This window comes from Geospiza fortis, unplaced genomic scaffold, assembly GCF_000277835.1.
Source record: "Geospiza fortis unplaced genomic scaffold, GeoFor_1.0 scaffold44, whole genome shotgun sequence".
NCBI classification, from domain to species: Eukaryota; Metazoa; Chordata; class Aves; order Passeriformes; family Thraupidae; genus Geospiza; species Geospiza fortis.
In genome coordinates, this window is record NW_005054404.1 from 2,042,309 (window position 1) to 2,059,892 (window position 17,584).

Genomic DNA, 17,584 nt, shown 5'->3' on the forward strand with positions numbered 1-17,584 from the left:
ATCCTGCCGCTCCCGGCGGGAGGAGCTGCGCTGCTGCCGGCCCTGCCTGGCCCTCGCTCGGGGCAGAGCCCGACCGGTCCGCCGTTCGCCCGGCTCTCGGTCCAGTCCCCGCGCCCGGGAGAGGGGCGGGCTGCCGATGAACCCACCGGGGGTTCCGGGCGTCGTCTTTGCGGTGGGATGTTTGGGATAAGCCTGGGCAAAGGGGAATGCGAGGTTAACGGAGTGCAGGGGTCCGTAGCAAAACGACGGCTCCTAACGACTGGGATGGTAGCCAAATATTTGCAAACGTGTCCTGGGTTGATCTTACTGTTATGTGGTTGGTTTGATGAACTGCAGGTCTCCCTGACTTAGTCCCGGATCCCTATTACATCCAGGCGTCCACATATGTGCAGAGGATGTCCATGTATAACTTGAGGTGTGCTGCCGAGGAGAACTGCTTGGCAAGGTAGGCATCGTCCCAAGGTTTTGCCCGTTTGCTGTGGGTTGCTGTGCTCCTGTTTCCACCTGTGAACGCGGCGAAGGAAGGAGAAAAGTGAGGCTGGAGGGCTCATGGAAACACAGCCCTTTGTAACCTTCTTCCAAGTTCGTGGCAGGTGGTAGAGAAAGCAGTCCTGCCACATTAGAGAGACAAGCTGCAGATCTCATGAAGAACCTACACGCTGTGGAAAGTTGTATTACATGTTTTTATTGTCAGGCTCACTTGGACATTTCTGAATTTTGTGAAATGGAGGCACCTAGAAAACAACTTCATTCTGTTAATCTCCCTCCTCTACTCCCACAAGATCATATGTTACTTCATTAAAAAAAAACCCAAAAACTGAAGAACAAAAACCCTATTCTTAACCAGCACAATTTACTCTTAAGATTATAATAAGCTAATTGTTTCTGGGCCTGTGCCTTTTAATGTCTGCTAAAACTAAAATCCCTCTGAAAAGTGTTTCAGAGTCTCTTAAGGGGTTGAAATAACAGCTTTGTTATGAAGTTAGGTCTTGTCCAGTTGGCAAAGAAGGATTTTTCCTGTTTTCTTTGGAAAGAAATCAACATGGCTGGTTTTAACCACTTTAACTTGTTTGATACCTTATCATGCAAAACAAATTTATTTATTTACCAGCATCATAAATTTATGTTTCAGGGTCATGCCTGCTCTTCACTTGCAAAAAAAAAAAAAAAAAAATAGTATTTTTTTTTTTTTTTTTTTGCTAGCTTCACAGTGAAGACTCATTGAAGTGTTCTTGCTGGCTATTAGTTGATTAAAATATTCCAGTATTTAAAAGAGTGTAGATAATAGCTATGTAGAATGGGAAAACACAGCCTCATTCATACACATATTAGTTTTTTGGGTTTTTTTTAATAACAGAATCAGACATCTGTTTTGTGATCTTGCATACACAGGGAGTTATTTTGGTTAACAGCAACTAATAAAATTATGTTTTTTGGTACCAGAGTAATTTTACAGCTCAGCAGTGATCTTCTTCATAGAGAGAGTCAGTCAGTGGTCAAACTTCCATTTATAAAATTAAAACCAGATCTGAATTTTACTCAGGTCTTGGTCTGACACCAGGCATTTCCACACCATTTGGAATTCCTCAGTGAATCTCCAATGCATGAGGCTTATGGAGCCTGAAAAGATCTGTGCTATCAGTTACTTCTGAGACAATATAAAGCATTTTTTCGAAGTATTTCTTGCATATACTTATGGCTTTTTCCTTTGTTTTCTTTGGTTTGCACCATTGCAGCTCAGCTTACCGAGCAGATGTTAGAGACTATGACAATCGGGTGCTCCTGAGATTCCCCCAAAGAGTGAAAAATCAAGGCACGTCGGATTTTCTGCCCAGCAGACCCCGTTACTCATGGGAGTGGCACAGCTGTCACCAGTGAGTGAAGTGCTCAGTATGGCATCTTCTAATTATGCTTTTCACTAACAACTGTCACTTACAAGGCAACATTTTCTAAAAGTAAAGTGAAGTAGAGAGAAACCATGGGGAAACTCTAGCCCTTTACTATCTGATTAATTTTATGTTGTGGTAATTACTCTTTGTAGGTAGTGATAATTACACTTTGCACAGACACATGAAATGAAGATGGATACAAAGCTTATCCATATGTATGAAACTCTTACAATGTGTAGATAAAATACAAATACAAGTCTGAAATGAGATTTGACTTTCTCCTTTTATTTTACGTATAGTCCACTTACATTTAAGTGTACATTTAAGTAAATAAAAGTCCTTACCACGTAAAAATAAACAGAAACCCTAAAATGTCCATTTACTAGCGTATTCCCTAGAATAACAACCATTTTAAACAGTGACCCATACTTCTTGAGCTGAACTTAATGATCTAGTTCTTCACAAGGAATGGTCTGATCAAGTTGGAAAAGGAAAGTTACTGAGTTGACTGAGCCCATTATCAATAATATTCTATCTACATATGATGATATTTTGACATAGCAGCATTGCTCTAGAAATAGTATATTTGCTGGAAACACAGCAAGGGAAATGTAGCAGAACAAGCAAGTAACACTGCAAACCTGTACCTTTTTGGAAAACTCATATGCAGGAGTCTGCAGGTTTGTTCCAGTTTTTACTACTTCTTAGCAGGAGCAGTTATAAAATACCGGAACTAATTACTCAGAATACTTACTTCCGCCTTATTTAAAGTACAACTGTGCTGCTACAGGCACATAAGTGATAACTTAATTTTTTTTAGAAATGGTATGCAATGTGGGTTTGGTCTGAAGGCCTCTGAGCCAATGAAATATTTCTGTCTAGGTTCAGAGGCTTTAGATATTGAATGAAAAATCAGTATCATTAGAACAAATTCTTTCAAAAAAGACTCATATTATCAATTTATAAATCTTACATGCATCAAAAAAGCTAAAACTAAATCAAACTTAACAAAAAAGCCTCCACAAATGCTTTAGTTAACCTCTATCCCTGAAAAAAAAATCTCCACCAATAACAAAAATCCCCCAACCCTTGTGCTTACAAACTTGATAAATGGATGAAATGAGTAGAGAGCAGTTGAAGTTTTCCATTTGTAGAAGAACAGTTTCTTACTGTGCCACAATAGCCCAGCTATCACTGTCCAGATGCAAAGTGTCTCTGATGTTGATACAGTTTTTGGACAGAAAATACATTGCCTACGAAAAAATGCAGCTCTCGTGATCATTTCCATAAGAGTGAAGCAAACTCTTTTGGAAATGAACCCGAACTGCCAGTTGCTTTGGCTAGCCATCAGACCTCAGTGTTAGTCATCATCATCTGTGGACTGGCTTTAGTGTTCTGGATGTGCTTTGAGGCTCCTGTGCTGCTTTGTTTTACCAATACATTTGAGTTTTGTTTAATTAGGTCTTTCTCATATCCCTCTTGAGCTGAAATCATTCAAAAGTAATGGCAGCCAAAAGATATGGTGCAGGTAGAGAAGACAGGTTTATTTTCCCACACTTTTGGAAAGGTGGGAATTACAAGAATAAGACGTGCTAAAACTCCACAGTAAGAGCTAGAAGTCGCTTTGTGTGAAAGCAAGAAAAATGCATCACTTTGCCCAAATCAAAAGAATAAACACTTCTGGAATAGAGACAGCATTAAGTACAGACTGTAAAAATAGCTGATATTTAATGAAATCTGCATTGCCAGTACACAGAAGCTGATTTCTTTATGCAGATTTTGTCTTCACCAATGTTACAAATGTGTTACATTGTCTGAGGGCCACGGAAATGTGAAACTAAATTGTTGGGGTTTTGCTAGCAAGTAGCAAACTTCCATGGAATTTATGGTATGTAAGGTAAGCATTCCTAGCAAACCTCTGGTTAAAGGCACTTATAAGATGTAAAATTCAAATATGAACTGTTTAATACTTGCTATTGTTGTTGGAAAAGAGATGAAACAAAATTTTGGAAAAACAGTGCTGCTATGGAATTTTTCCCATAACAAATTAAAACCCATTATTTATTTATAGGATGACATGTGGTACTTGAAAATGAGAGTAATGAAAATAGAGTGGTCAGTAGGAAAGTGTATTAACACACAAGTTTTGGGAAGTAATTAAATTTGTCCACATTTGACAGGATGTAGATCAATTAAGAATATGTGAAAATGTTATTGATGAGATCTGATCCATCTTTAATAATATATCTGTGGTTTAACAGACATTACCACAGCATGGATGAATTCAGCCACTATGACTTGTTGGATGCAAGCTCACATAGAAAAGTTGCTGAGGGACACAAAGCAAGTTTCTGCCTTGAAGATACTTCCTGTGATTATGGATATTACAGGCGGTATGCATGTACAGCACACACACAGGTAGGAGCTCCTTTGGAGACAACCACGGGTTTGTGTTTGGATAACTTTTCTGTCAATCACCTGATGCCCTAAATTAGCTGATGCCCTAACTAGCTTCTGGAATTCCTCATTGTAGAGACCAGGATACTAACCTGGAGACTGGCAATTCACCCATGTGCTGTTAGTTGTGGGTTTCTTGTTAAAGGGCAGTGACACTCACTAGCGTAGCACCACTGCTAAGTGAACTGTATTAAAACACACCACAGGTTCTCCTGGCAGTAGGACTGGCCAGGCTTGCTAAGAGGCACACAAGACAGCCCATAAAGAAGCTGTTCCCAGTGTTCATCTCCCCAAACTGACATTGTAGGCTGGTGCCAGAGTTCATAGCTGGTATTTTCTCCCTTGTGGAGTCTGAAGCTGTAAGGGGCTGGATTTCTCCAACACCTGCAGCTGCTGGCTGGCAGCCTGGCACAGGAATCTCAGAGTTTTGTTCTGTGCCCACAGTGCAGGAGGCTGTTTAGGAGAGTGGCACCTGTGTGGATGTTTTGGGGGGGCACGTACCAACGTAAAGCCAGGTGCCAGGGCTTGTTAGGGGAACATGGAAAAGAGAACATACCATTATGATAGACAAAACCATGCAAGAATCCTGCCTTGAACATTGCATCACCACCTCTCAGAACTGCTAAAGAAAAGCTTAAAAAATTCTAACCAGCCAACCCCAGCAGAACAAGGTTGACCAGCAGTGTAGTATGGCTAAGAAATTTCATAGACTATTCCATTTGGAAAACCAGATGTATGACCAAAACTTGACTGGTTGTGGATTTAAAGAGGAAATTTTTGATATTTACTGACAATAGTTGATGTTTCTGTCAATATATGAACCGGAGACCTGTCAGGTAACAGCTTTAAAACAGAGAGGAGTGCTCTTTGGATACATGAATGAAGTATTAAATTCCTAGCCATTGGATGTTGCAGAGATCAAAAATCTCCATGGGCTCAAGAAGAATTTAGACAAAGTAACAGATGTTATCACACACAAAGATCTAATGGTACCCCATGCCTAAAAATACAATTAAATGCCTGGTAGAAGGAATTTTCTTGACATTACACATCTCATTCCTTATGCTCTTTTCTCGTTAAGCATCTGCTGCTGACCACTGCCAGAGACATGACACTGAGCTTTGCTGGATCTGTGGTTTAACTCAGTGTGGCCATACGTACGCACAAACCTGTATCCCTTATTCTTCAGCTTTTAATCTAGAAGGTAGTTATTCTGTCACAGAGAAATGACAGCTATGTTTCCCTGGCTGACATGTCCACATTTGAATTTTAACTATAATGAATGATCTGCAATACATAGAGGCTTTGAAGAGGTTTTATAAATACCTTTTCTACTTCTGTAACTATGACATCTAACTAAGCAACATACATATTTACAGCTGAGTATTTGTGTCACTAGAATCACGGCTGTGTCAGCATTTCCACTGGAAGCCCATATTTCAGGGGTTTGTAATTGGACTGTAAAACTTTCCTCCAGCCTCAGACTTGGCACAAACATGCAACAGTCTGAGCTGATCACCAGCTGGGTCAAGAGGGAATTCCTGCAGGACTTGGGTTTTCTGCACTCTGTGTGTTGCCAGAACAGATCAGCTCTGCCTAGAGCAATCTGTATTGGCCACAGCTAAAGACACTAACTTTGAACCATCAACACATTCATATGTGGGGATTCTTACTCATATTCCTAACAAGAAAGAATTTTTCAGAAAGATGCATCTGGAATAAAGGCTACATTTTCAGTTCCCTCAGATTCTTGTGTCACTATTTGTCTGAAGAGAGACCATTTCCATGCAAAGCTCAATATGAAAATGGCCCTTAGCCCTACTATTCAAAGATGGCACATCCATAGCAAAATGTTGCATCATTCCTAAGGGTAGAGAGAGTATCCAACATGATGATCAAGTCTGTCTCATGACTGTACTCATGACGTGAGAAGATATTCACTCAACATTTACAGATACTTACCTCCAGTCTCTCATCAATTTTTATTGTCTTCTGATCTTATGTGAAGAACAGGAAATAATATCATCAACAGTTTTGACATAAAAGGAGTACTGTAATAAGTGGTTATAAGAAAATACAGATGCCTCACAGATGAACAACTGTCAATATTATAGGTAGTTTTTATCCAGTAGCAATAAAGGGCAGTCTATAAAAGTGGTACATTAGACTTAGGTGTTCTAGTTTAGACACACAAATAAAATGCCAGCTAAAAATAAGATTCCTTTTCTAAGTTAATTTTCTAAGTGGACTGTGATAGCTAAATGAACTTCAGTCTGAGTGTCCCTAATGCCTAGATTGTCACTGTTTTTAAAGATTCATTTTTTTTCACATCCATCTTAACTTCATTCTTAAGGGTCTGAGCCCTGGCTGCTACGACACTTACAATGCTGACATAGATTGCCAGTGGATTGATATTACTGATGTACAACCTGGAAATTACATTCTGAAGGTAAGCCTATTGGGAGTGGGGAGGTTTGGGGCTTTTTGGGAGTGGTTTTTTTTCCCTTGTTCAAAGAAAGAAGTAAATCATTTGCATACATGTTACCAGCTGAAGTGGCAGCAGACAGCAGTGTGCTCTCTCCCCTGCAGGTGAGTGTGAACCCCAGCTACCTGGTGCCTGAATCTGACTACTCCAACAACATCGTCCGCTGCGACATCCGCTACACGGGCCACCACGCCTACGCCTCTGGCTGCACCATCTCCCCGTGAGTGCCTCCCCACTGCTGCCCTCTCTGCCACTGGGCCCCACTGACACGATTTTGTTTTGTGGGAATTTTAAAATTTGCAGGAATTTTGCTCTCACACTCACACTGTTGGAATACGCAACGCTTCCCAAAACTGCTGCTCCTGTCTGGTCTGCCAGATAACAACCTCTGGCTCGCACACCTTCCTTTGTACTGGCATTAGGACCTCTCTAGGATCATTCAGTATCCTTTTACAGCACCCACACACAACTGAGCAGCTACAGTGCTCTTTAAGACATTCTGCAAAATCCACACACGTGTGTTACTTCACTGCTGCAGCTGCTTGCAGAGCAGCCACTCTCCCTGAAACAGTTCTTTCACACATCCTTCATTTACAGTTTTGCTCTTTAAAAGTTTAAGCAATGCCAAAAAAATTCCTTTTTTACATTTTTTCCTCCAAAAAGGCAAATTCATTTAATAAATGTCCTCATGGTAGATCTACTGTACCTTAGTATCTGTGAAACACACACAGAGAAAGCAGTCTTCTGTAACACAGAGGTAAGCAGTTCTCAGAACACTGTGTAAGTTGCTCATATGAAATATTTATCAAGAGACTTCATTTGGTTTTTATAAGGAGCATTAACATTGTATAGAGTTCATATGAAACAAATTCCAGAGCAGTGAAGGAAAAGTAAAACACATGACCAGTGCAGTCTTCTATAACAGTATCAGTGAAACAGACTGAATTAATGTGACTTGCTTAGTTAGCCTGTGAAATATTCATTCCTTACTTTGCATTAGGAACTCAGTAGTTAAATTAGCCAAACTTACATTTCACGCTTTTAACATCTGATCTCCCCATCTTACCTCTGAAAATGTTACCAAGTACATAAAATAATAGAATAGTTAATGTCAGAAAGACCTTTTAGATCATGAAGTCCAGCCATCAACCTCAGACCAACACCATGCTCACCATTAAACCATATTCTCAAGTGACATATTCATATGGCTTATGAACATTTCCAGGGATAGCGACCTCACCACTTCCCTGGGTATTCTGCTCTAATGCTTTACAACCCTTTATGTGAAGAAGTTTCCCCTGATTCCCATCTAAACCTCCTCTTGAGGCCATTTCCTCTCATCCTGTCTCACTGGTTACATGGGAGAAGAGACGAACCCACACCTCACCCCTGCCTCCTTCCCTCAGGGATTTGTAGAGAGTGATGAGATCTCCCCTCAGCCTCCTCTTCTCCAGGCTAACACCTCATATATATATATATTTTATATTTTATATATATATATAAATAAAATACATATATATGTGTGTGTATGTGTGTGTATATATATATATATATATATATATATATATATATATACACATGTATGTATGTACACCATACATTATATCTCTCTTCTCAGGTACATATTCACACAGGGCTAGGAAATCAAATGTCTGGCTGACTTGTGCTTTCCAGCTGACAAGTGGGTATTCAGCAGTTCCTCTTTCTGTGCATGCCTGCTCACCTGCATAAAATTATTTTTCCTCTTTCAACAGATACTGAGAAATTTGCAAGAAGTGGACGAGATGGTGACAGATGTTTTGAACTGAAGTATCATTATACAAACTTCACTAGGATGCAAACACTATAGAAACAAAACTACAGAACATACACAGATACACCCACACACCTTATGTGACTTTGAAGCACTTCTGCTGCTTCTCAACCAAAACTTAACTGGATTTTGAGACTCTAAATTGGCATTACTTGTATTACTATTGAAATGCGTGAAACTGGTGCTTCATGTAGAGATATTTTAAATTTTGATAATCTAACTCATTCATAAAAACATGGGACCATTTCTTAGCTCCTTCAAATCTGGAGTTTACATGATAGTAGACTGTAGTGGGAATATTACTGGTGAATGAGTTGAACATATTTAAAAACGTAGAAAAAAATGTACACAAAATGAATTAAATAAAACTCAAGAGGAAGTACTAATGTCAGCTATCTCAAAAAAGACAATGATGAAAAACAGATTAAGAGTGTAATACAGTACTATTAAAAATTTTTGCTAGGACACATTGATACGAAAGAGAGAAGTATGTTCAGTTTTCAAGGAATATTAACATATAGCAGAGAAATACACATATATTATATATATCAGTTATACCCCTGCAAGAAAAGTTATGTTTACATTTTTAATACATTAGAAGTTCTTCCATTTTCTTAAGTGAAAAACAGATGGGGTTTTGAAATAGAACTTTCATCTGTGAAAATTAATTAAAAAGCTTGCCCAACTTTATATGTTCAAGAAATTTTTCAAGGTGGGACTTTTAAAAAAGTTCTGCAAACTTAATGTGGATAAAAAATACCTGTCAAGAAGTGGGCTCTTGGAGATGATGACGAGACCCTGATGTGGTCATCTGTGAAAAACATCCAACTTGAACAGGCTAACCATCAAAATAATACAGGCAATTAACTCAGGTGGCACGACAAACAGAAGTAGGTCAGAATCTCTTACAAAGTATTTTTAGTGTGAAGAAAACCTACTACCTGCTTCCCCCTTAAGTACTGTAGTTGACTTTAAAATGTATATCTCAGTATTCAAAATAACAAAGTTGAAAATATACTATCTAGAGAGGAAAAGCAAAAGTCAGTGTATTTGACATCCTACTTTTGGCTGTTCGGGAACCAAATGCAACATTGTTAAGGGGAAAAACTTCCAGCCCAAATTAATGTTTTTGCTGAACTGCTTAACTGGTGCTGGGTGTACTACTCTTCCTCCCATCCCCAAATTATTTTGCTTTTGCAGTGCACCCTGCTGTAAGCTACAGTAGCTGTGATTTTTGTTTTAAACTGTGAAATGACATATCACAAGGGGATCTGGCTTTTTTTTTTTCAGAAGAGCTGTGATCATGTAAAATGAAGAATCTACTTTGGAGCAATGGGACCTAGAAATATTGATTGGTGTTCATTAATTTGATCAGCAGTTTGAAACACCTAATGAAATATTGGAAGATCAGTAAATTAAAAAAAAAAAAAAGGAAAAAAGTGCTATTCAATATAGTTAAAAAATTAAAAATCTGAGGAGTATGGAGAGGTTTTATTATCACTATTGAAAATACTTCAGGTAGTATTTGGAAATATTTTATGCTTTAGAACCCTATGGATTTAATTTGGAAGTTTGATGAATTACCATAACATTCTTCACAGATCAGCTGTTCTTTAGTACATTTATTTAAGTTTGTTTCCACCTCAATCATAACTTGGTTACAAATTTGCACAATCAGAACTTAGAAGGAACCTGAGAACCAGCAGCCTGGTGATTCCTACCCACCAGTGGGAGAGGGTGCAGAATAATATAATTTATCCCTGCAGGTCCCTTTCTGTTTGCTGCGAGATCCATTTTAGCAGTCTGTAACCAGTACGGGCAATGAACAGAAGCAAAATTTGGAAACTTGATTTATGAGAAGACCATTTGTTACATACGTCTGCAGAAACGAGGGCCTGTTTAAAGTCTAGGCTTCTGAAATCTCAGCCCAAAGAGTTCTTAGGTTTAAGAGGTGTTAAGGGATGCAAGCACATTCACCTTTCTATAGACTTAGGTCAAAACTGGGGTCAAAGTCCTGAGAGCAGCTTGGGCAACGGACACAAAAGCTACTGAATGGAAGCCAGGCTGTGGGCACGAGCTACTTCCTGGGAAGAGGTGGTGTGCTCGTACCTCATGGTGCCTGATGCTGGAAGTGGGATCCGAGAGCACCAAGTGGAGACGGAGCAGCTGCAGGAAGGGGGTGCCCCTCGCGCCTGACACGCTCACCTGCTCTCACGTCTGTGCCCAAACTACTTGCAGAACGCCACTGAAGTCAGCAAGGAGCCAGAGGGCCTTGAGCATCTGTGTAGCTGGAACAAGTGGGAATGGCCTCGTTTGGAAAGGTGTTGAATGCTGTAACTTTGAATATTGGGGATACTGGAGCTACAAAAATGTAGCTTTTTTTTCCGTAGCAAAATATTGTATTTGTTTTGAAATGTGTGTTTAGCGACATGACATTGATGTAAAATAGCACAAAAATTGCCTAAGACATGAACAGAAAAACAAGGGATTTTAGGATTAAAAAAAATGAAGGAATGTGACTTCAAACCTGTCTAACTATAGTAAATCACAATGCAGTAGAAGTAGAAGAGTTTATTATATAGCATGTGTAGAGGTAGTTCTAACTAGGGGAGCGCCAACCAGTATTTTCAGTATCTTGGCTCTGCAGATTTGACACCTTATTTTTGGCATACTGGAATATGTTTTTGGGATTATGGGCATCTTTAAAAACCGTTTTAGAAAAAGTTTTTATTTTTACTGCAAATTATATTTGGATTCCATTTTACCAGACATCGGGCTTGTTCCCTTATCTCTGAATTGACATTGGTCTCAGTGGGAGCAAAACCAGATTTAAATTTTGTGGGATTTCTACTATGAATTTGCTGTCTTGCAGTCTCAAATTTCTTCTGAAGAAAAGCCAGAATATATAAATGTGTGTGAGACAATAACCTCCCACACTTCAAATCTTTACTTAAGAATTGCACATAAGGAACATAATGTATGTCAGGCTCTTTAGAGGAAGGGTTTGCTATGTATTTTTTTTAATCCTGAAATACATTTGGTATTTGTGTATTTCTAGACAAAAGTGTAACAAAAATGAAAGACTGGTCACCAATGGAACCAAAACATTGTGTAGATGACGTTTTTGTGTTAGGAAAAGTCTACTATTTTTTTTTCTGCTCCAGAATGAATGCACATATCAAATGTACCTTCCTATTGTCATTCATGCATTGTTTGCAGTCTGCTCATTCAAAAGCAGCAGGGTGGTTTTCATAAATGAGACATTGAAAGGTGGTTTTATCCTGTGTCTCACATTTATGCCAAAAAGGCATTTTCATTTTTCTCCAAATCCTAAAAGGTGCTGAAAGATTTTTAACTTGAATTAAAACCAAAGAGTATGTAATTGGGAGGTTTTTATTATGCAACTAAATGCTACAGATACAGTGAAATGCCACTTATTTTTGCAACTTTCTTGAAGACTTTTCATTATTTTCTTCACTTTTCTTCAGAGAGTCTTAATTTCAGTAACTTTGCATCTTTATCTGAAGAGCTCTAATTTATAATATTCATGCACTAGCTTTGTATTCTTCACTGCACTTTCATATTCTTGTGTTACCTGCCCGTATTATGGTTGCAAGTTTATGTGAAAATGACTTGAATAAAATGTTTCAAGCGTTCTGCTTGTCGAAGTATTACACTTATTGCACAGGCCAGATCCATCCCTCAGTGAGAAGGCTTCAGTTAAGGTTGTTATGTCTACATGAAAATGAAGAAAATTCTGTCTTGCTGACATGGTCTCAGAAAAAATATGAAAAGAAGATAGAAGCAAAAACAAAAAATTCAAGGCATGATAAGCTACCCCCCATACTACAAAAAGGATTAATGTGTCAAAGTTTAACAGGAGGAGGCATATGGTTCATCTGGACACATGATTTCCTTATCATATCTGTCTTGGTAAAAACAGGAACTTAAAAAGCACTTTCAGAATGTCTGCTCCAAAAACTAAGCTTTCACAGAAAGAACACTTGAGCAGTACATGGTGGGAAGTCTGTGTACTCTAGAAAACTGACTAACAGATTAAACATGCAGTTACTCCAAACACATTTTATCCTGTTATTTACACCCTCTGAGTACAAGCCAGAGTCCTGCTGCCTCTTCAATCTGTATGCTGAACCGATGAAACAGTCTGAGTTGTGAAGCATCTCTTGTCCCTTCACTGAGGGACTACTACAGAAGAGAATAGTTAAAAAGAGACTTGGAGTCTAAATAGTTTAATAGTTAAAAAGAGTCTTATTGGAGACTCTTTCCTATTGGAAGTCAGCAAACAAAAATATCAACTAATTGGCACTCTTGGCTTCATGTAAATGGAGACAAAACCAATGTAATATCTTTTAAAATTCATAAAATAAATGTAGAATTATTTCAGATATAACCCTCCTTGTGTAATATTTCTCTATTTAAAAAGTATTTCCTATCCTACTACTAATTAGAGCTAAGAACTTCAAACTGAGAATTTCTCCAAGTGCTATTCCTAGAGCACAGAACCTGGAGTGGATCAGTGCAAATACAAAAATGCAATAAAAATGGCATGTGATAATTGCAGAAAGCATATTCAAATCTATTGAAAATAAAGCATCTCCTAGTTCCCATGTACCTTCTACCCGCATTCTGCTATCTCATTTTCACATTGCCTTGTATCAGAAAATGATCTACCGCCAGCAGATCTACTACCATTCACAAAGCAACTCAACACTTTCACTCCAGAAAGTATTGCTGTAACTGAATTTTCATTCAAGCCCCATTTTTCGTGATCTAACAATTAAAAAAAAAACTGATTAAAGAAGTATTTATGCCTGTTTGGAAGTCTACAAAATGGTCCCATCAATAACACACCCATTGGCTATTAAAAAACCCCAACAATCACATTTAAACTAGTGATGACTGTCTTAAAAGATACTGAAAAAATCTAAGATGGATTTGTCGGTAAGCCTGAAGTGAAAAAATTGTGCACCTGAAGTAGCCTAGTAGTATCTGACAGTACTTACCTGGCTAAAGACATTTCTTCTATGGTATGGTACAGAACTGAAAAGTGTGGTTCTCAACATTTTAAGATCAAATCACCACATAAAGAAATAACTTCCCAAGTCACTATAAAAATAAACTGCTAATACTTTGTGAGAGGCCTCTGTCTAAACAGTGCCACAGATATGATGCAAGTTAAAATCACATATATGCTGAAAATGTTATGTTGTTATAATGAAGAGAAAACGTTCTAAACTTTATCAACAACCTCCAGGCAAGTTCACTGGGTTTATCAGTTCATAAACAAATCACCCAGTTACACGTAAAAGATATTATCAAGCCTCCACCATCACTACTCATTTGTACAATGTCTTAAGGCTGTGATCCAGGTGAGTCACTAAGCACCAGCAGAAAGTAGCAGTCACCCATTAAAATATGAAGTAATGCCAGTATACTAATCTCTCTTCTCTCATTCATGTCCAGTGTATGTTATCTTTTTTCTTTTCTTTAAAGTAAGAGCTCAGAATATTTTTGAAGGGAAAAAAGGGATGTTTTGATAAGTCAGGCTTCCTTCAGGGAGAATTCTGTGGCCACAAATTACAGCTGTAATAATGCAGTAAGAAACTTGCTCTAATGCCAAGATAAACCAATGCTCATAGATCTTTTAAGCACATGCAAAAAAGCACTTTAGAGCATTGGCTCCTTAAAGTCTTGAGGTTTTTTCAAACTATTTGCAATCTTTAAATTTTTGATCCTTAAATAGGGTACCCATCTGCTAAAAGAAAGGTAAGCAGTCCATGAAAAACTGATACAACTGATGACACCTACCGAAAGACATTTCTCTTGCCTTACACTGGAAGCAGAGAAGTCACATACCAAACCTTTGTTTGTTGTGTTATTCATCTAGGATTTATTTACCTATTGTATTTAAAGATTAACATTTGCATCTGAAATCTTGAAGTTTGTAGAAAGCAGGCAAATGCATGGCTTTTTCTGTGAAATACAATCCTATAAAATCACAGTAAACAAGTTTCTGTGCTTTACTTTGAAGCTTTTGGCCTTCAATACTGTTCCATACGCTACAGTGAAAATAATAGCAACAAAACCACTTTGAAATGAAAGGTGGTTTGAATTTCTCATTCCTCTGGGGGCAATGCCATTAAAGACAGTATTACATATACTGACATTTATTGAGTACATAGAAAAAAACGCCTAACTAACTGAGGCAAACCAGGCCTAAATATTAATACAGAACAGACCAACTTGAAGGTTTAGTCTTCAAGAACTTAACACAAGATGGGACGTGTATAACGTAGCATTATCTGTGCTTAGTTCAGGGCAAGGATCCTCATACTGCTGGCAACATTTTCTAATGCAGCCCAGGGGCTTGATGGCTGGCTGAGACACAGAAAAAGACAAAGCTTTTTCAGGCTGCAGTATGTAGGAAGGCCATCTACACCTTAAGGAATGACATATTCTACAAGTTTCCAGAGATTTAAGAGCAGACAAACCTGAAGACAGGAAATTGATCAAGGATTATTAAACACCATAAGCTACAATATCACAAGATGTCACTGAGCTGTAAAACTGGAAGCTTGAAGAGATGGATGTTGCATGATGTATCACTGTGTGCTCCCTCTGTCCTTAAAGCATGCCTTTCTGACTACTTACAAAGATACTAGGTTAGATGGGCCTTTGGGGTGATGCAGGGCTTTCCTCAGGCATCTCAATATGCTACATGAATAGTACAGTCCAGTCATTTACCAAGTTTATTAATTAATTTGATTATGAAAGGTAACTATATTTATATAAACAACACTATTAAAGATTAATTACATGTTCAGAATTTCTTTCAATTAGGTAGTAGAAGAAGCACCTGAAGAAGTATTCAATGAATTTTTTGTCATATTCTAATCAGAATGAACTCCCAGTGTCAAACTGGCACTTAAAAGTCAAATGTTTCTTAGTGTACAAAGTTTTTTCACGTTTTCACATTCTTTCAGGAAGTGCAAGACATACATGTTGAAGAATCCAGACATAACTACCAGAACAAAGCATTAAAGACACCTCTTCATTTCCTCAAATTGCCAGTATAATCAGAGGACAGAGATCACAATTTAAAAGCACAATATTTTACTCTCTCCAGAAATTTCCATATTATGCTTAAAACGGATTGACTTTTCCAGCTACCCGATACACTGTTGAATTTATGAAGTCTCTTCAAGTTTAAGAATCTTTTACTTTGTCTTAGTTGAGATACAATATAGAACCTTTCTTTTGACAATCAAACTCTCATATAAAATAAACTTTTTTACATACAAAAAAAACCCCTTCCAAAGCCCCCTCTAAAGAATCTGTACTATTCCTATAGGGCACAAATTATGTTCCCCAAAACCCTTTATTCATGTTAGGGTATGTTTCATGAATGGTGGCACTACATAATGGGACTTATGAACCAGCACCAAATGGCCATTACATTAATCAACAGACAGCACAAACAATGCATGAAACAAAGCATCTTGATATTCTACGACGGTAAATAATAGTTGCAATTTTGTAGGTTAATAATAGTTGCAATTTTGTAGGTTGCAAAGGATATGGACAATATAACGAAGATGTTCAAACGGCAGTTGCAAAAAACTTTTTTTTAGAATCTCCATTTACATATAGTCTAGTCATCAAATTTAATCTTTTTCCCCTGGAATGCTGTAATTTGAGACATCTGCTCTCTGCGTCGCCTGCTTGCTTCCCATGAAGGATGAAGAGGCTGCTCCAAAGGTGCTTTCTTATTGTTGCATTTAATATCCCCTGAAGTTTTTGCAAATGGTTTCTTCTTCTTGAGCTTTGTTTCATTTTTAAGAAAACCTGTGCAAGTACAAAACAAAACATTAACTACATCAGGAACCTTCATAAAAGTATGCAAACAACCTTGGGATTGCAGATATTTTCAAAAATTTCATAATGAGCCATGGGTAACAGTCATCTGCATATTCACAGCAAGATTTCTTTATCTTGCAGCCTGGTAAATTGCCACTCGGTAGGCTGCAGATAGTTAAGATTTATTAATACTGACTACACTGTAAATTTGTGTAGACAAACATTCAGCACAGTGTAAACTTTTTTCTTCACAATAAACCAATGACTGTTACACAACGTAACTCAATATGACTGGAATTATATCCTTAGTCCAATGAACTCCAAAATAGTACCACAGAAGATAAACCCAATAAAATATTCCATATTCAGGAGCTAGTGAAGAAATTACATGTGAGATAAGGTACTAGTTACATGTAACAATCTGGTACCTTTACCTGTGCACAAGTAATGCTAACTGCTTAACAGACAGAAAAGCACTTGCCAGTGTAAACCTTATGTCAAGTATTTCTAATATGAGAAAATAGAAAATAGCAGACAATATCCATAGATTAAAATGAAAGATGAACAGTTTGACTATTTTAACAGCAAGTGTTAAAATATGTGCCACAAACTTGAAAAGAAACAAACACATCCCATCACGAATAGACTGCAGAGGCAACAAAATTTCAAAATGGTTTTTCTCTCCTAATTTTACTAGTCAAGTAATACATACCTGTTCTTTCCTTTTTGAGAGGCTGGTCTTTAGTATTTCTAAAAAACAAAAAGAGAAATTAAGATTTTTCAAGAAAATTGTAAGATTACAAAGACCCGTGAATAAAGAATCATCATCATCAAAACAGTAATGGAATAACTTCAAACATAACATGCAAGCTCCTTCAATACTGCTCCACCCAGGTTAATAAAAAAGAAGAAAGAGAATTATTCAGAAGTGATTGAATTTGCATTTAGATCTAGTTAGGAATCATAAATCAGTGCTACTGTGAATATAAAAAATTGTCAAGAAAACTTAAGATGACTAGTGAGTAGTTTCTGTGAAAATGTTCTAAGATTTAACGGGCTGAA

The 17,584-nt window shown here is 37.7% G+C and overlaps 2 protein-coding genes across 3 annotated transcripts in view; one reads left to right on the plus strand and one right to left on the minus strand.

Moving 5' to 3' along the window:
- The first annotated feature begins 341 nt into the window (after window positions 1-341).
- Window positions 342-12,300, plus strand: LOX (lysyl oxidase). 2 transcript variants are annotated; one of them, XM_031061238.1, is made up of 6 exons: window positions 342-445; window positions 1,737-1,874; window positions 4,151-4,307; window positions 6,700-6,795; window positions 6,936-7,051; window positions 8,586-12,300. In XM_031061238.1, the coding sequence occupies exons 1-6, from the start codon at window positions 396-398 to the stop codon at window positions 8,590-8,592; spliced, it is 564 nt and encodes a 187-aa protein (XP_030917098.1). In that variant the 5' UTR covers window positions 342-395; the 3' UTR covers window positions 8,593-12,300. The 2 variants fall into 2 exon arrangements, with proteins under 2 accessions (XP_030917098.1, XP_005426248.1); XM_005426191.2 differs by lacking the exon at window positions 8,586-12,300 and having other exon boundaries at window positions 6,936-7,055.
- A 2,231-nt stretch (window positions 12,301-14,531) lies between these two features.
- The window catches only part of SRFBP1 (serum response factor binding protein 1), a 47,546-nt gene continuing 44,493 nt past the window's right edge, over window positions 14,532-17,584 (minus strand). The window contains exons 6-7 of the mRNA XM_031061241.1: window positions 17,235-17,272; window positions 14,532-16,510 (exon numbers count right to left, since the gene is read on the minus strand). Coding sequence (XP_030917101.1) covers window positions 16,317-16,510; window positions 17,235-17,272 — 232 coding nt within the window. The 3' untranslated portion in view covers window positions 14,532-16,316. The remainder of the gene's footprint in view (window positions 16,511-17,234; window positions 17,273-17,584) is intronic.

Bases quoted from the DNA above. Each gene is read 5' to 3' on its own strand.
- LOX (XM_031061238.1), top strand. From the start codon at position 396: ATGTCCATGTATAACTTGAGGTGTGCTGCCGAGGAGAACTGCTTGGCA. The intron at 446-1,736 runs GTAGGCATCGTC...GCACCATTGCAG, and splicing joins GAGGAGAACTGCTTGGCAAG to CTCAGCTTACCGAGCAGATG. The intron at 6,796-6,935 runs GTAAGCCTATTG...TCTCCCCTGCAG, and splicing joins CTGGAAATTACATTCTGAAG to GTGAGTGTGAACCCCAGCTA.